At 40.7% G+C, this 13,320-nt stretch overlaps 2 protein-coding genes across 11 annotated transcripts; one reads left to right on the top strand and one right to left on the bottom strand.

The window, feature by feature from the left end:
* The first annotated feature begins 31 nt into the window (after positions 1-31).
* On the top strand, positions 32-8,939 carry dcdc2b (doublecortin domain containing 2B). Of its 8 annotated transcripts, none has more exons than XM_038728427.1 (13): positions 32-686; positions 891-1,185; positions 1,347-1,398; positions 2,649-2,719; positions 4,070-4,201; positions 4,296-4,430; positions 4,611-4,650; positions 4,790-4,855; positions 5,013-5,181; positions 5,303-5,412; positions 5,560-5,628; positions 7,827-7,892; positions 8,039-8,939. In XM_038728427.1, the coding sequence occupies exons 2-13, from the start codon at positions 902-904 to the stop codon at positions 8,135-8,137; spliced, it is 1,293 nt and encodes a 430-aa protein (XP_038584355.1). In that variant the 5' UTR covers positions 32-686; positions 891-901; the 3' UTR covers positions 8,138-8,939. The 8 variants fall into 8 exon arrangements, with proteins under 8 accessions (XP_038584355.1, XP_038584353.1, XP_038584358.1 ...); XM_038728425.1 differs by having other exon boundaries at positions 885-1,185; XM_038728430.1 differs by having other exon boundaries at positions 32-1,185; positions 7,854-7,892; positions 8,234-8,939.
* Positions 1,383-13,261, bottom strand: tmem234 (transmembrane protein 234). Of its 3 annotated transcripts, XR_005445581.1 has the most exons (7): positions 13,054-13,261; positions 12,595-12,746; positions 12,421-12,487; positions 10,727-10,819; positions 4,053-4,227; positions 3,663-3,780; positions 1,383-1,538 (listed from the first exon to the last, which is right to left on the bottom strand). XR_005445581.1 is itself a non-coding variant. In XM_038728438.1 (5 exons), the coding sequence occupies exons 1-5, from the start codon at positions 13,064-13,066 to the stop codon at positions 10,030-10,032; spliced, it is 408 nt and encodes a 135-aa protein (XP_038584366.1). In that variant the 5' UTR covers positions 13,067-13,255; the 3' UTR covers positions 8,808-10,029. The 3 variants fall into 3 exon arrangements, 1 of the variants encoding a protein (XP_038584366.1); XR_005445580.1 differs by having other exon boundaries at positions 3,663-4,227; XM_038728438.1 differs by lacking the exons at positions 1,383-1,538; positions 3,663-3,780; positions 4,053-4,227 and adding an exon at positions 8,808-10,112 and having other exon boundaries at positions 13,054-13,255.
* Between the last annotated feature and the right edge of the window lie 59 nt (positions 13,262-13,320).

Raw genomic sequence — 13,320 nt, 5'->3', positions numbered from 1 at the left:
AGAGGGACCTTGGCGCTACACACATTTGTGTTGTGACTCTCAGAAGCTCAAATTTCCCATTTGGATCACAATGAATAAGCTCTCGCTCATCACTCACATGACAAGTTCATCCTAGAAATATTCACATGATTGTCTCCTATTAAGCTGCTGTTGTCTTTTGGTATTAATGTCATTAAGTAGCACCCACAAGAAGAAGCCCAAACAAACACTAAAGACTACAGCGTTTTGCTCTTAAATGTCTTTGCTTGATTTTAAATGTAATATTTAAAAAGGGCCACTTTTTGAGAGATGTCCGCACTGGTTCTGTCACCTACTCATTCATGCGCTAGCTTGGTAATGCTGATATACATGATATATTTGGCAATATTTTGGGGGGGGGGTAGAAACAACTGGGTGTAGAGGTTATCTTATTGATTCAGCATGTAACACAGCGATCCACTCATTCTCTCCTCCTCTGTCTGTCTCCTTTGTAGTGGTTGCTGCTGATAGTTAGGCCCACAAAGCCAGTCATTGCTGTCACGCTGCCATAGCAACCAGGAAATACTCACCGTGTGTGAATGTGTGTGTGTTAGTGGAGATTGAGAGAGCAGAACGTGGTGAGTGGGAGTTGAGACGGACCACAACAACAGAGGGGACAGATTTTTCACCTTTGCCTTCAGTTCTACGCTTCATCTTCCACGAGATTTGTGAGTGACAGAGCAGTGTCTGTAATGTAATATGTGTTTGTGTTAATTAAGTTGTTGAGCAAGTGTGACCCAGAAATGTGGGTGTATCTGGTGTACGAAGATGGTCAGTAAATGCAACTTAGTGAGTATAGTTATGTGACTTGTGAGAACTCAAGAACATTGCCGCCTTGGTAAATTGGTGTATGTGGACTCCGGCAGTAACAGCTGCCACAGAGATGGCTGCCAGCACCGCAACCACGACTCTCCTGCCTCCAGTGAAGAGCGTGGTGGTGTACAGGAATGGAGACCCCTTCTACAATGGACGGAGGTTCGTGGTCAACCAGCGACAGGTGACCACTATGGAGGCCTTTCTGAATGAGGTGACCCAGAGCATCGGCGCTCAACTCGCTGTTAGGACACTCTACACCCCCAGACAGGGTCACAGGGTGTCAGACCTCCAAGACCTTCAGACCGGAGCGCAGTATGTTGCTGCTGGCTTTGAAAGGTTCAAGAAACTGGAGTGAGTACTATTTATTGTACTGATATTAAGGATCATTTTAATGTACAGTTCCTCTAATAAGAAGGCTTTATGTCTCTAAAATGAAATTAAATGAATTTTGAATAAATCCTAACATAGTTTTTTGTGTTTTTCTTTATAATGTCTGCTGTTGTTACATATAGTTACCTGAACACAGGAACGAAAAAGCAGCCCGCTGCCCGTGAAGAGACCCAGGTACGCTTTTATTTTCTCGTGTGGCCAGCTTGCTTTTAATGCCAGCAGCAAAGTCCATCACTCATTAATCCCAGTGTAGCCAGGAGGAATGCAATACTAGTAGGCCCTGTGCTCACATCAAGTTGATCCATTTGAAACTCCTGCCGAGACAAATATGAAAGTGACTGCAGGATTTACCATTACGGAGGCACAGTCATGTTTGCCTATAAATGTGACGACACTTTGTTGTGTTAGCATTAGTTAGGTTAGGGGCACTCTGTGTGCGTGTGTGTGCGAACGGGTCACCCATTGCACATTCCGTCCCATTGATGTCACTGGTTGTCATGTAAATTACTGTAAACAATGGGCTAATGATAGTGTTGTCTATCAGCCAGTCGCTCAGACCTTGAGGGGTGCCCATTGTGTGACATTAGATTCAGTAATTACAGCTGGATATATAAAAATGATTTCAAAAGTAACACACACAAGTATACAATAAGCCACTCATGCTGACAAGTGCTCGCTTTGAATTCTGACCAGCTGGCAGGGACGACCGCATGGGTTTTTAGACTCAAGAGTGTGCTCTTAGTCTTAAGCCATCATTGTCACTTTTCTGAAAAACCTAAAACAGAGCGGAGAGTAATTGTGTGCGCCTTTGTTGTCTGCCATTTGGAAAGCCGAGTCTTGGGTTTTTAAAGTCTTACATGCCTGTGTTGTGGTTGCTGTGCAGCAATGCAGGAAGTGTGTCCGTATGTGAATTGTGTTTTTATCCCGCTGGTGAAACAAAGAGTTGTGCTTCCACACAGTGTTATCAGGGCTACGTGCATGTCTGGGCAGGCCAAACATTCACCCCCCACCCAAACCTCCTCCTCTGCTGTGACGCTGTAAATGCATTAAATGTCTGCCACTTCAAAGTAAAAACAGTAAGGGAAGATTATCAATGTCAATGATATCAATGATTATCAATTGTCAAAACGTCACAGGCACTGGCTCCAGATTTTATTGATATGGGACAACATCTTTGGAGGAGCCCTTAGATCAGACACGGCCTGTGACTGTGCCATTGGAGAAGTCTGGGAGTGACGTTAGTTTCCATGACTGCAGCACTTGAGCTGACATGAGCAGAATAGTTAGTAAGTCATTACACATTCAGGATAACTGCTATTAACTGACGTGCCGGACACGGGTGACGTAAACCAGAATTTTCAATATTGCTGAGAAAATGACAACTTTATGATGTTTCACAGTACCATGCATCTCATTTTCTGCAGGCCAAAGTAACCCAGAGACCAAATGTCTCAGCCAAATGGAGAAGGTTTATACCTGTGCCTTGCATTATACAGTGAGTTGGACAAACTACATGCAAACAAACACATATAATTATCCTTTGAAAAATGTAAAAAGTTCAGCACAAGCTAATCGGCCTCAGTAGTCTAACTTTGTAAAATTAAATGGGTATCTTCCAAATGTACTGTTTTTAGTATAATTTACTTTTTAGCAAGCAGCATGGATGGGTTGCAATGTCAGCTGGTTGGTCGGCCATCCCACCACTTGGTCCAGTAGTACTGAACAAATTGAGATGAAATTTTGTATTGACATTCAGTATCCCCAGAGGATGAATCCTGCTGACTTTGGTGATGTCCTGACATTCTTTCTGGTGCCAAGTTCTCATTTGTCGTTTTGAGTGAAATGCCTCAACAACCATTAGATGGATTGCCATGAAATTTGAGATCACACATTCATGTTCCCCTCAGGAAGAGCTGTAATAACTTTGGTGAATCTCTGACATTTCATCTAGCACCACAACATCAGATCAAAGTTTAAACTGGTCCAGTACTTTGGTTAATGACCAAATACTGTATGACATTGTGTTTTGCACTAATTGGCAAATGTTAGCATGCTAACACATTAAACAAATATGTGTTAGCATTTCGCTTAAAGAGGACATATTATGCTTTTTGGCTTTTCCCCTCTCCTTTATTGAGTTATATACCTTTTTTGTGCATCTAACAGTTTTGCAAAGTGAAAAAGCCCCAAATCCACCCCAAAGGGAGTTCCTATCTCCCGCAGAAAACACTGCTCTGAACTGCCTGAAAACAGCTTGTTTGTAGTCCAGGCTTTTCTTCCGCTTTGCTGTGACGTCACAGCAAAACACGCGCTCTCTTCCAAACATTAGCTACCCTCCAGGCAGTCAATGGACGTAAAGTTGTTGCTGTGCTGTAGAGACAGAGCTCAGTTAAAACCTTATGGATGGAAGATACATTTGTAAGAGATTAATAACTCACCACTCTGAAACTCTTGCTCCAGTCCATGTCGCTTTAAAGCACTGCTGTAAGTACAGCCTCACAGAGCCGCTACCATGGCTGTAGACTCTTTGTCTTGTGTTACTATCTCACCATTGTACTGTCCAAGGAAACAAAAAGAGAGCATTTTGCATTAAAACCGACTGTAACTTTGGAAGATACTCCTCTTTATTTGTCATATTCAGAAAGCTGAAGTCTCCTAGCTTTGGCTGAACAGTAGAATTTTTGTAGATTGTATATTTTGTTCAGCTGAATAACATCAGGAAAGTATCTTGTCATGACCAGTATAGACGGGAGGAACAATTTCACCAACCAATAATGTTTCAGTATTATTTAATACAGAATTTTAAAAGTATTTTTTAAAATGTAAACCTATCCTTTCTGCTCAGTGTTTTCCGTAATGGAGATCTCCTGTGTCCACCATTCCGATTCATCATTCCCCGGACCATGCGGCAGGATCTTGAGCAGATCCTGAGTCTGGTCACAGAGAAGGTCAGCTTGCGAACCGGAGCCGTGCGCAGGTCAGTGACACACAGTCACATACACCCTGTGGAATAAACAAATAGAGATAGAAATCTTGTAAATAACTTCCTAACCCTGACTGTGCTTCATCAGGTTGTGCACTTTGCAAGGAGTGACTGTGTCCTCAGCTGTTGAGCTGGAGACCGGCCACTGCTATGTTGCCGTGGGAACCGAGAGGTTCAAGAAACTTCCGTATGTGGAGCTTTTTGTCTCAAAAGCTGCAGAGAGGTATTGTTACTCAAGGTCTTCTGAGTGCGTGTAAGCCGGGTATTTAAGGTGTATCTGTGCTGCCTGTTCTGCTTTGTAAAATAAAATGATTGCCAGATGAGAGAAGATGGACAAACAAATATTATGTGCACTTTTATCTCTCACTTTCTTCACATTCCAGTGGTTTTCTTTATTTTGTAGATATTACCCAGGAAAGAGACGGCTGTTAAGGAGAAATGAGGTACCACTTAATATTGTGACTCACTCACCTTTCTTTCATGTCTTCAAATATAGCCATATCATTGTTAAGCCTATAGTTCACTTGCGACATCAGGTCTGAGTGACAGCTGTCTTGTATGTGTCTTGTGTGTTGCTTTTAGAACAGGAAAGCTGGAAGTGGTCCAGAAGACCAGTACAGTGACTCAGCTCTCCTTGACTCCCCCAAGGTGAAAAAACAATCTTCCACTTCCTTTGTATTCACACTACAAGAGCTATATTGAAACTGTTAATTTGTTTGTTGCATGCAGTCGATACACCAGTGAGACAAACTGCAGAGGGTGCAGAGCATGAATTGACTTTTATTCAGTATCCCATGAATTTCAGTCAGATGGTCGGAGAGTGAAGTCGACAGGGGATGAAGCTGCAGCTCCTGCAGCCACACAGCAGAGGAGCAGGAGAGAAGAAGCAGACGAGACCTCAGAGTTCTTCGCCAGGCCGGTGAAGATCCGCAACAACAGGCGGCAGCCAAGACCACCCCTCAGCAATGGATCTGGTTGGCATCATCAGCTTTATCCATCTAATTCTAAATCTAACCTCCTCACATTCACTATGAGTGTTATTCATTTTGCTAATCATCATAGCAGCAGCGGCTTTTTGATTTCTATTTATCACAGTCCAGCCCAGCGTGTTTAAAAGAGCAGCACAGAAGAGAAGAGAGGAGGTGCGAGGGGCCGAGGAGGTGCATGAGGATGAAAACACGGCGACAGAGCTTCCCGTTGACCAGGTTAGCTTTACATTCCTCTGTGTCCTTTCAGCCCTGCAACTGCATAGTACAATGCTATAGTTACATGCTAAAATATCACAAGGAGGTAAATGAATGGCTATGAAAATATACGTTTAGAGGTAACTAATTTTCTTGTCTTCTATCTAGAGAGTTGCAGAAATAGTGGAGGATGAGGAACTAAACAACCAAAATGATCCTCTGCACAACACACAGCAGGTAGGCATAGATGAATTTTTCTTTATGTTTCATTTAAATGTGATAGCTTCAGGTGAGGTGGGAAGTGTACTGTATCTTTTTACATAATGGACAGACATTGAAGGTATAATTTAGAAAAGTATGGATTCCAGAAGATGGATGGATCCATGATGGTCTGGATGATAGCTAATTAATGTATATACAGGTGCTGGTCATATAATTAGAATATCATCAAAAAGTTGATTTATTCCAGTAATTCCATTCAAAAAGTGAAACTTGTATAATGTATACATTCATTCCACACAGACTGATATATTTCAAGTGTTCATTCCTTTTAATTTTGATGATTATAACTGACAACTAATGAAAACCCCCAAATCAGTATCTCAGAGAATTAGAATATTGTGACAAAGTTCAATATTGAAGAAACCTGGTGCCACACTCTAATCAGCTAATTAACTCAAAACACCTGCAAAGGCCTTTAAATGGTCTCTCAGTCTAGTTCTGTAGGCTACACAATCATGCGGAAGACTGCTGACTTGACAGCTGTCCAAAAGACGACCATTGACACCTTACACAAGGAGGGCAAGACACAAAAGGTCATTGGCTGGCCGTTCACAGAGCTCTGTGTCCAAGCACATTAGTAGAGAGGTGAAGGGAAGGAAAAGATGTGGTAGGAAAAAGTGTACAAGCAATAGGGATAAACCCACCCTGGAGAGGATTGTGAAACAAAACCCATTCAAAAATGTGGAGGAGATTCACAAAGAGTGGACTGCAGCTGGAGTCAGTGCTTCAAGAACCACCACGCACAGACGTATGCAAGACATGGGTTTCAGCTGTCGCATTCCTTGTGTCAAGCCACTCTTGAACAAGACACAGCGTCAGAAGCGTCTCGCCTGGGCTAAAGACAAAAAGGACTGGACTGCTTCTGAGTGGTCCAAAGTTATGTTCTCTGATGAAAGTAAATTTTGCATTTCCTTTGGAAATCAAGGTCCCAGAGTCTGGAGGAAGAGAGGAGAGGCACATAATCCACGTTGCTTGAAGTCCAGTGTAAAGTTGCCACAGTCAGTGAGGGTTTGGGGTGTCATGTCATCTGCTGGTGTTGGTCCACTGTGTTTTCTGAGGTCCAAGGTCAACACAGCCGTCTACCAGGAAGTTTTAGAGCACTTCATGCTTCCTGCTGCTGACCAACTTTATGGAGATGCAGATTTCATTTTCCTACAGGACTTGGCACCTGCACACAGTGCCAAAGCTACCAGTACCTGGTTTAAGGACCATGGTATCCCTGTTCTTAATTGGCAAGCAAACTCGCCTGACCTTAACCCTATACAAAATCTATGGGGTATTGTGAAGAGGAAGATGCAATACGCCAGACCCAACAATGCAGAAGAGCTGAAGGCCACTATCAGAGCAACCTGGGCTCTCATAACACCTGAGCAGTGCCACAGACTGATCGACTTAAGTATTGAGTGCTGTACATGCTCATACTTTTCATCTTCATACTTTTCAGTTGGCCAACATTTCTAAAAATCCTTTTTTGAAATATATCTGTGTTTGTGTAATGAATGAATATAATATCCAAGTTTCACTTTTTGAATGGAATTACTGAAATAAATCAACTTTTTGATGATATTCTAATTATATGACCAGCACCTGTATGCATTATGGTGCCCTTTCCTAGAATATAGCAGTAGACAGTTAAAATATGAGTGAAGATTATGTGACATTACGTGACATATTTTAATATGAAAATATAAAAAGGAAAAACGTTAACCAGCTCAACAACACACCCAAACCATTCCAGAAAGGCACTCCATACATTCCTGTGTCTAATACATACACACAAACATACAATGTATTTTCCTCATTTGTGTAGGAAGTGTAAATATTTAACTGTCACAAATGTCACACATATATGATGCTGAAAAAAAATATAAAACGTCTTATCTGTTTTTCTGAAGAGATAAAACACAATATAAACAGTGAGCAACACAATGAGGGAGAGCACCCACAAAAACACAATGGAAAGCAAGTACAGTATGTCTGAGGGGGTGATCTCCCACTGGTTATAATGCGTGTATGTCTCTTGAGTAAAACAGATAGGAAGTGTTATTTTTTTTATATTTACATAATCCCACTAAACGTGTGCTAATAAAAAGGTTCAGTTTTCTTTTTGTGTATCAATGGGATCAGAATGTAATATTCTTGTCTTGTCAAAGGCATCTGAGCAAGATGGTGTAAAACAGACTGGAATTCTGACTGAGGAGTCTGCTGCAGAAACACTGGTACAGTACACACACACACACACACACACACACACACACACACACACTACTAACTGCTTAGAACAATTTGGAACAGCTTACATTTAGTAATACGGTCATGGACATACAAATGTAGTCGGCAATCAATGTGTCTCTTATTTCAAAAGAAGCCTGAGCTGAAGCAGATGTCTTCAAAGTCAAGGTCTTCGTCATCCACCCTCAAAGAACAGGGAAGAAAAGGCATATTTACCCACCTCATGTTCTAAACCAGTTCTTATTGGCATCACCAGAACCAGGCTTAATGAAAATTTGTGCTTGATTCCGTCTTCTTTTACACCATTTTGATCATTTACTTCCAGCAGGAGAGGCCACATGACGCCCCATCGCTTACAGTAGAAGAGAACCATCATCAAGAGGACTGGTGAGCACGGAAGATTCATCATCACATGATGCCGCACGGGTACAGCAGATAACCAAGCAACTACTTCTTCTACAATGACCATGATGATGTGGCTAAATAAATGTTTGATTATATTGGTGGTACTTTAACTGTGTTAATGAGCCAACTGACAGCAACAATAATTTATGTTGTTAAGAGTCAAATATGTGAACAGACAGACAAAATCAGAACAAGCACTACAGGAGATGGACACACTTTCATAAGCTCTAGCATAATAGATAAAGATCCCCAGCTACAACTCCATAAACTGAACTCAAAAATGATCACACAGACAGAGCAACGCATTTCTGACGTTAGAGCTGTTTATGTTATTGTGTCTAACCTGTTTTTTGGAGGTTAGTTCTGATGCAGATATTGCGTAGCCTAGATGTTCAATGATGCAATTTATTCCATAAACAATATGTACATAAGAAACAATAGTTTGGGGATTTACTTAGATTTGCAGAAATCAGTGATGGAGATCATAAAACGAAGAGTTGTGTTAACAATTTATTTAATAAAATATTGGCCACATCACAAGCTGAATAGATGCAACAACAACAGAGTCATCCGTACAGTGTTTTGTGCCAATTATATACTGTGACAATAAACATATATATTACTATGTATATTACTGTTCTTATTCACTTGTTCAGACATGTTTTCAGAGCATGCAACAAGGTCGCTCACTGTTAACAACAAAGAACTTCAGAAACAGTGGTATATCTACATTAGTAATACATCATGTAAACAAGGCAGCAGGAGAAGAAGAAGAAACTAAGTAAATGAAAAACATCTTTATGCTGAAGCTAAACAGCAATTTGTCCCCTCCTGCATCCTGCGCTTCCCCAAACACACACACACCACAACAGACAGAAGGCAGCTGCCGTAAAATGTCCCTGTTAAATCAGGTCGGATCTAATTGGTCCATTTCAAACCCCAGCCTTATTTGTATGTGGTCTCTATAGCATTTATGCAGATGCTGTCACATAGCTGGGCAGAAGAGCTTAAAAGTTAACAACCACCAACTTCTATGCCTGCACCATAAATCTAGTCTAGCCTTGAGGTGAACCCTGCATGAACTCACTTCCCCCTTCAACATCGTCTAAGAGTTTCTGGACAGGTCTTTTGAAGCTCACGTCGACTTCATTTAGGCACTATTCTCGCACCAGAACTGTTGCTCTAAGGAGTCGCTGTCTGAATCTAAATTGCCCCCTCTGGTCCTGTTCTATCTCTGCTTTGGCCTACTTTCCTGCCCTGCTAAGGAATCACTTGGCAGGTACAGCAGAGTTAGTTTTAATTCTGATCTCTATTAGTGTTCCGACTGTCATATTCAACGTATTAGTGTGCCCGAAAGTCCGGCAGTGGCATTACGTTTTCCCAGAGAAACTTAAGACAGAAGTAAAATGCAAAGCACAAGTGCGGCATTTACTGGACAGACACCATGAGACACCAACACTAAACAACAACGACTTGACAGTGAGCACTGTCTGCCTTACATACACCACAACCATATAAAAAATAATAAATATTTACATAAAACCCAACCCCTTACAAAAATAGAAGACAAAGAATACAAATTCCCATCAATAAATCAACAACATAATCAGTTGTAATAATAATAAAAAACAGTGTGTGTATGACCAGCTGTTTTGTGTCAATTAACCCCACACAGATACCCAACAAACCTTTTAAAAGTAAAGAAACCCCTGGTCTTCATTACACAGTGTCTTTGTCACCCATGGAGCTTATAACACACAGAGTGATGCCAGCCATGGTAAGGAACATTCCCGCGACAGCTTCTGCAGAGAGTGAGGTGTGTGGGGGGAGAATGTGAAAGAAAATGAAAGTAAAAAAATAAATAAAAAGGCTCTTCTTAAAATACAGAATACATGCCAGGGCCCCATAATGCTTTGGCATGCTAGCAAAGTAAAGTCTTGCATATGAACATTGCTGAATGGATGCCCGAAATCTCTGAACGTGTTCCAGTTTGATCCTAAAGCTTGTAGCATCTTAGCATGCTCCATTTGTCCTTACGGGTCTCAATGTCACTTGAGTTTTGGAAAGGTGGTGCAAAACTTTTTCAAGCACTAAATTTTCTTCAGTCACCATCATCTTTTCTAAACATTTCTACCATCCTAAATGACAGCTAATCTAATCTAACACAGTTACTGGTTAATGTTGAATGATGCAGTTGAACAATGGCACTTATGAAAAAGTGTTCCCCCACTTGCCCTTAAACACCACTCACGTTCTGAAATCTACAGCATAACCCACTGTATTTTGCTATTTCATTAAATTAATAACAATTCCATCCAAAAACAACATGTTATTGAAATCAGTATAATATATCGGCCATTGAAAAACCCCTATCAGTTGACCACTAGTTTGAGCATCACCAAAATGAGTCACTTACGTTTGCCTCCAAACTCTTCACCTAGTAACTTGCCAGTGAGAAGGGTGCAAAGGAAGGTGAGAGAGTTGGCCACAGGAACAGCAAGCGATAACTCTGGATAAGCGAAGAGGAAACAATTGGATATAGTATTCTGCTAAAACATTCACATGCAAATCCATATGTCCTGCTATACATGGAATAAATGAAAAATGACCAGAAGTACGCTGTGCTCTTGATGGGGACTAATGATTTGTTTTTTTAAAAAGCCAGTTCCAGCAAGACCCATGTGTGTAAATCGATGTACGTATTCTTTGTCTAATGTTATCCAAGAAAATTGTTGGCACAGTCATTTACAAATTTCAACAAAACAAAAACCAGTAGAAATATCAGTTCTTTATAACTTAAGCTGCCACAATCAGGGCCATTTCTTACAGTGTGGTGTGGGGTCAGTTTAGAGCTGAAACAATGAAATATTTGCAGGTTTAAATGTGAGGATTTGCTGCTTTTCCTTGTCTGAACTTACAGTAAATTGAATATATAGAGCATGGCCTTAGTTAATCATACGCCCCAGCGGTGGTCCATTTAAATACATCTCCCTCCTCATTGATCCCACTGATTTGTTGCTATAAATGGTTAAATCTATGACGAGAGTTTTTCATGACTGACCTTTGCATTTTATACTGTTGGTCAGGCTACAAAAGCAATTTTATAATGTCAACTTGGGCTCCAGGGAATTGTGATGTAATAAAATAACCATTAGTTGCAGTACTAAGCCAGTTACAGTGGAATATTGGACCTCTCTTGACATGTACATACACTAATCTTCTTACTAATGATTTACTAATTACATTTAGTTGTCAAATGATGCTTACTTGTGTGGTAAAAACAAACCATTTAAGCCTGAACATTTCACCTCCACCATAGGCCCTTTTCACATTTTGACAGGTCAGTGGAAAAGCACAGGTGTAAATAATAAATTGAATAAGGGCTCAATTCCATTTTAGCTGCTTCAGTTTCAGGATCCCGGTATTGTGAATGCTGGTTCACTGTCATGACTTATTGAGACACTTGAATGCAGCAGAGCCATCGTTAATGTTATGAGTAACACCTGTGCATTTCTACCATGACAAATCATGTCTGCTGTGAAAGTGGCCTACTGCACACTGCATACCTGAGGTGTGGTGCAGGGTGGTTCTCTCTGGCTTTCTCCCACACTGATTATTAATGACATATTAATCATTAATCCTTGAATATTTTAGAAAGATTTAAGTTTAGTTAATAAAATGTTTAGTTCATAAATTGTTTTTTAGTTTATCCCAGAAAGAGTAGAAACTCTTAAAAATGCATCTTTGTTGTTTAAAAAAAAGAAATCAATACAGTGTGTGTGATTTCTGAGGGGGCAAGCAGGGCATACACCTCAGCATATGGGCTGAGCGAAAGAGCTTGTCACAGCAGACATTTTTGCTCTTCATAGCAGGAAAAGCACAGGTGTAATGACAACATTAATGATGGCTGCATTACATTTAGGTAAGCCCTAGCTCAATTAGACTAAATTTAGTGGCACACTTAATGGAACTTCTGAGCTATCATTAATGTTATTAGCCACACCTGTGCTCCCCTGCATTGATGAGTTAAAACATTAGCTGTGTTTAAAAGGCCTATTGACTTGCGTTGCAACTGAACCCATTATGCCCCTGTGGAAGTGTGTCTCTCACCTGTGGTGGAAAGCGTATAATAGTACACCAAAGAGCCACTCTGGTTCAGGAGAAATGGCACCAGGTACTGGGCAGCAACAGAAGAAAAAAAGGTGCAATTAAAACCAATGGTCAGGAAATGTAGTGATTTCAAATATGCACGCTGGCAAACAAAAACTGGAAATAAGGATTTACCTTGAGGTTTAGGAAAAGAAACTTGACCTCAGCCAGTAGCTGTGAGACTCTGTTGGTCTTTGTCACATTTTCTATCCCCGTTGTGCCTCTCTTCAGGAAAGGGTTAGTGCAACCCCACAGCACTGACACCAGCAGGAGACTCAGCAGCTCCACTGCAACACAGGACAGCCACCCTGTAACTTCATATTCTACGTATATACTACTAGTATTGGTACACAACTAATCATTTTACAACAATAACCGAGTCACGGCACGATAAAAACAAGGCAGCAGAATAATGCAGTTAGGACCTGATCTAACTTAAAAATACTATGAATGTAACTATCATCTTATTTAGCTAGTTAGCTTACATCCTTACAAATAGCTCTAACATGTTTATGAATATATATTAAACCTCCAAAATACAAAAGCAGTTTTTAAAATCTTGGTAGAGGATAGGTTAGCTTGTTAGCCACTTACCTACGGTCACCATCCTGATGTAACGTTAAACAGTCCCTGTAAAGTCGCAGGAAAAGGCTGTTTGTTTAGCTCAGTTGTTATTGACCATTATTGACATGGCCAGATTGATAAATGGCTTCAGACATTTTAATACCAGGACTTAAAATGAATTAAAATGAAATCCAAGCACCGATAGATTTTATGACGACAGTCTCAGTTGTAAACTGCAATATTTCCTCGTTCTTGAATGCAGCCTCGGGTTTTTTTAACATTATGGTACCAAAAGTT

This window comes from Micropterus salmoides, unplaced genomic scaffold, assembly GCF_014851395.1.
Source record: "Micropterus salmoides isolate LMB-PRFRI ecotype aquatic unplaced genomic scaffold, ASM1485139v1 Ms_hic_scaffold_19, whole genome shotgun sequence".
Lineage (NCBI taxonomy): Eukaryota > Metazoa > Chordata > Actinopteri > Centrarchiformes > Centrarchidae > Micropterus > Micropterus salmoides.
The sequence above is the reverse complement of the archived record's forward strand: the minus strand, read 5'-3'. Positions and strand labels throughout refer to the sequence as shown.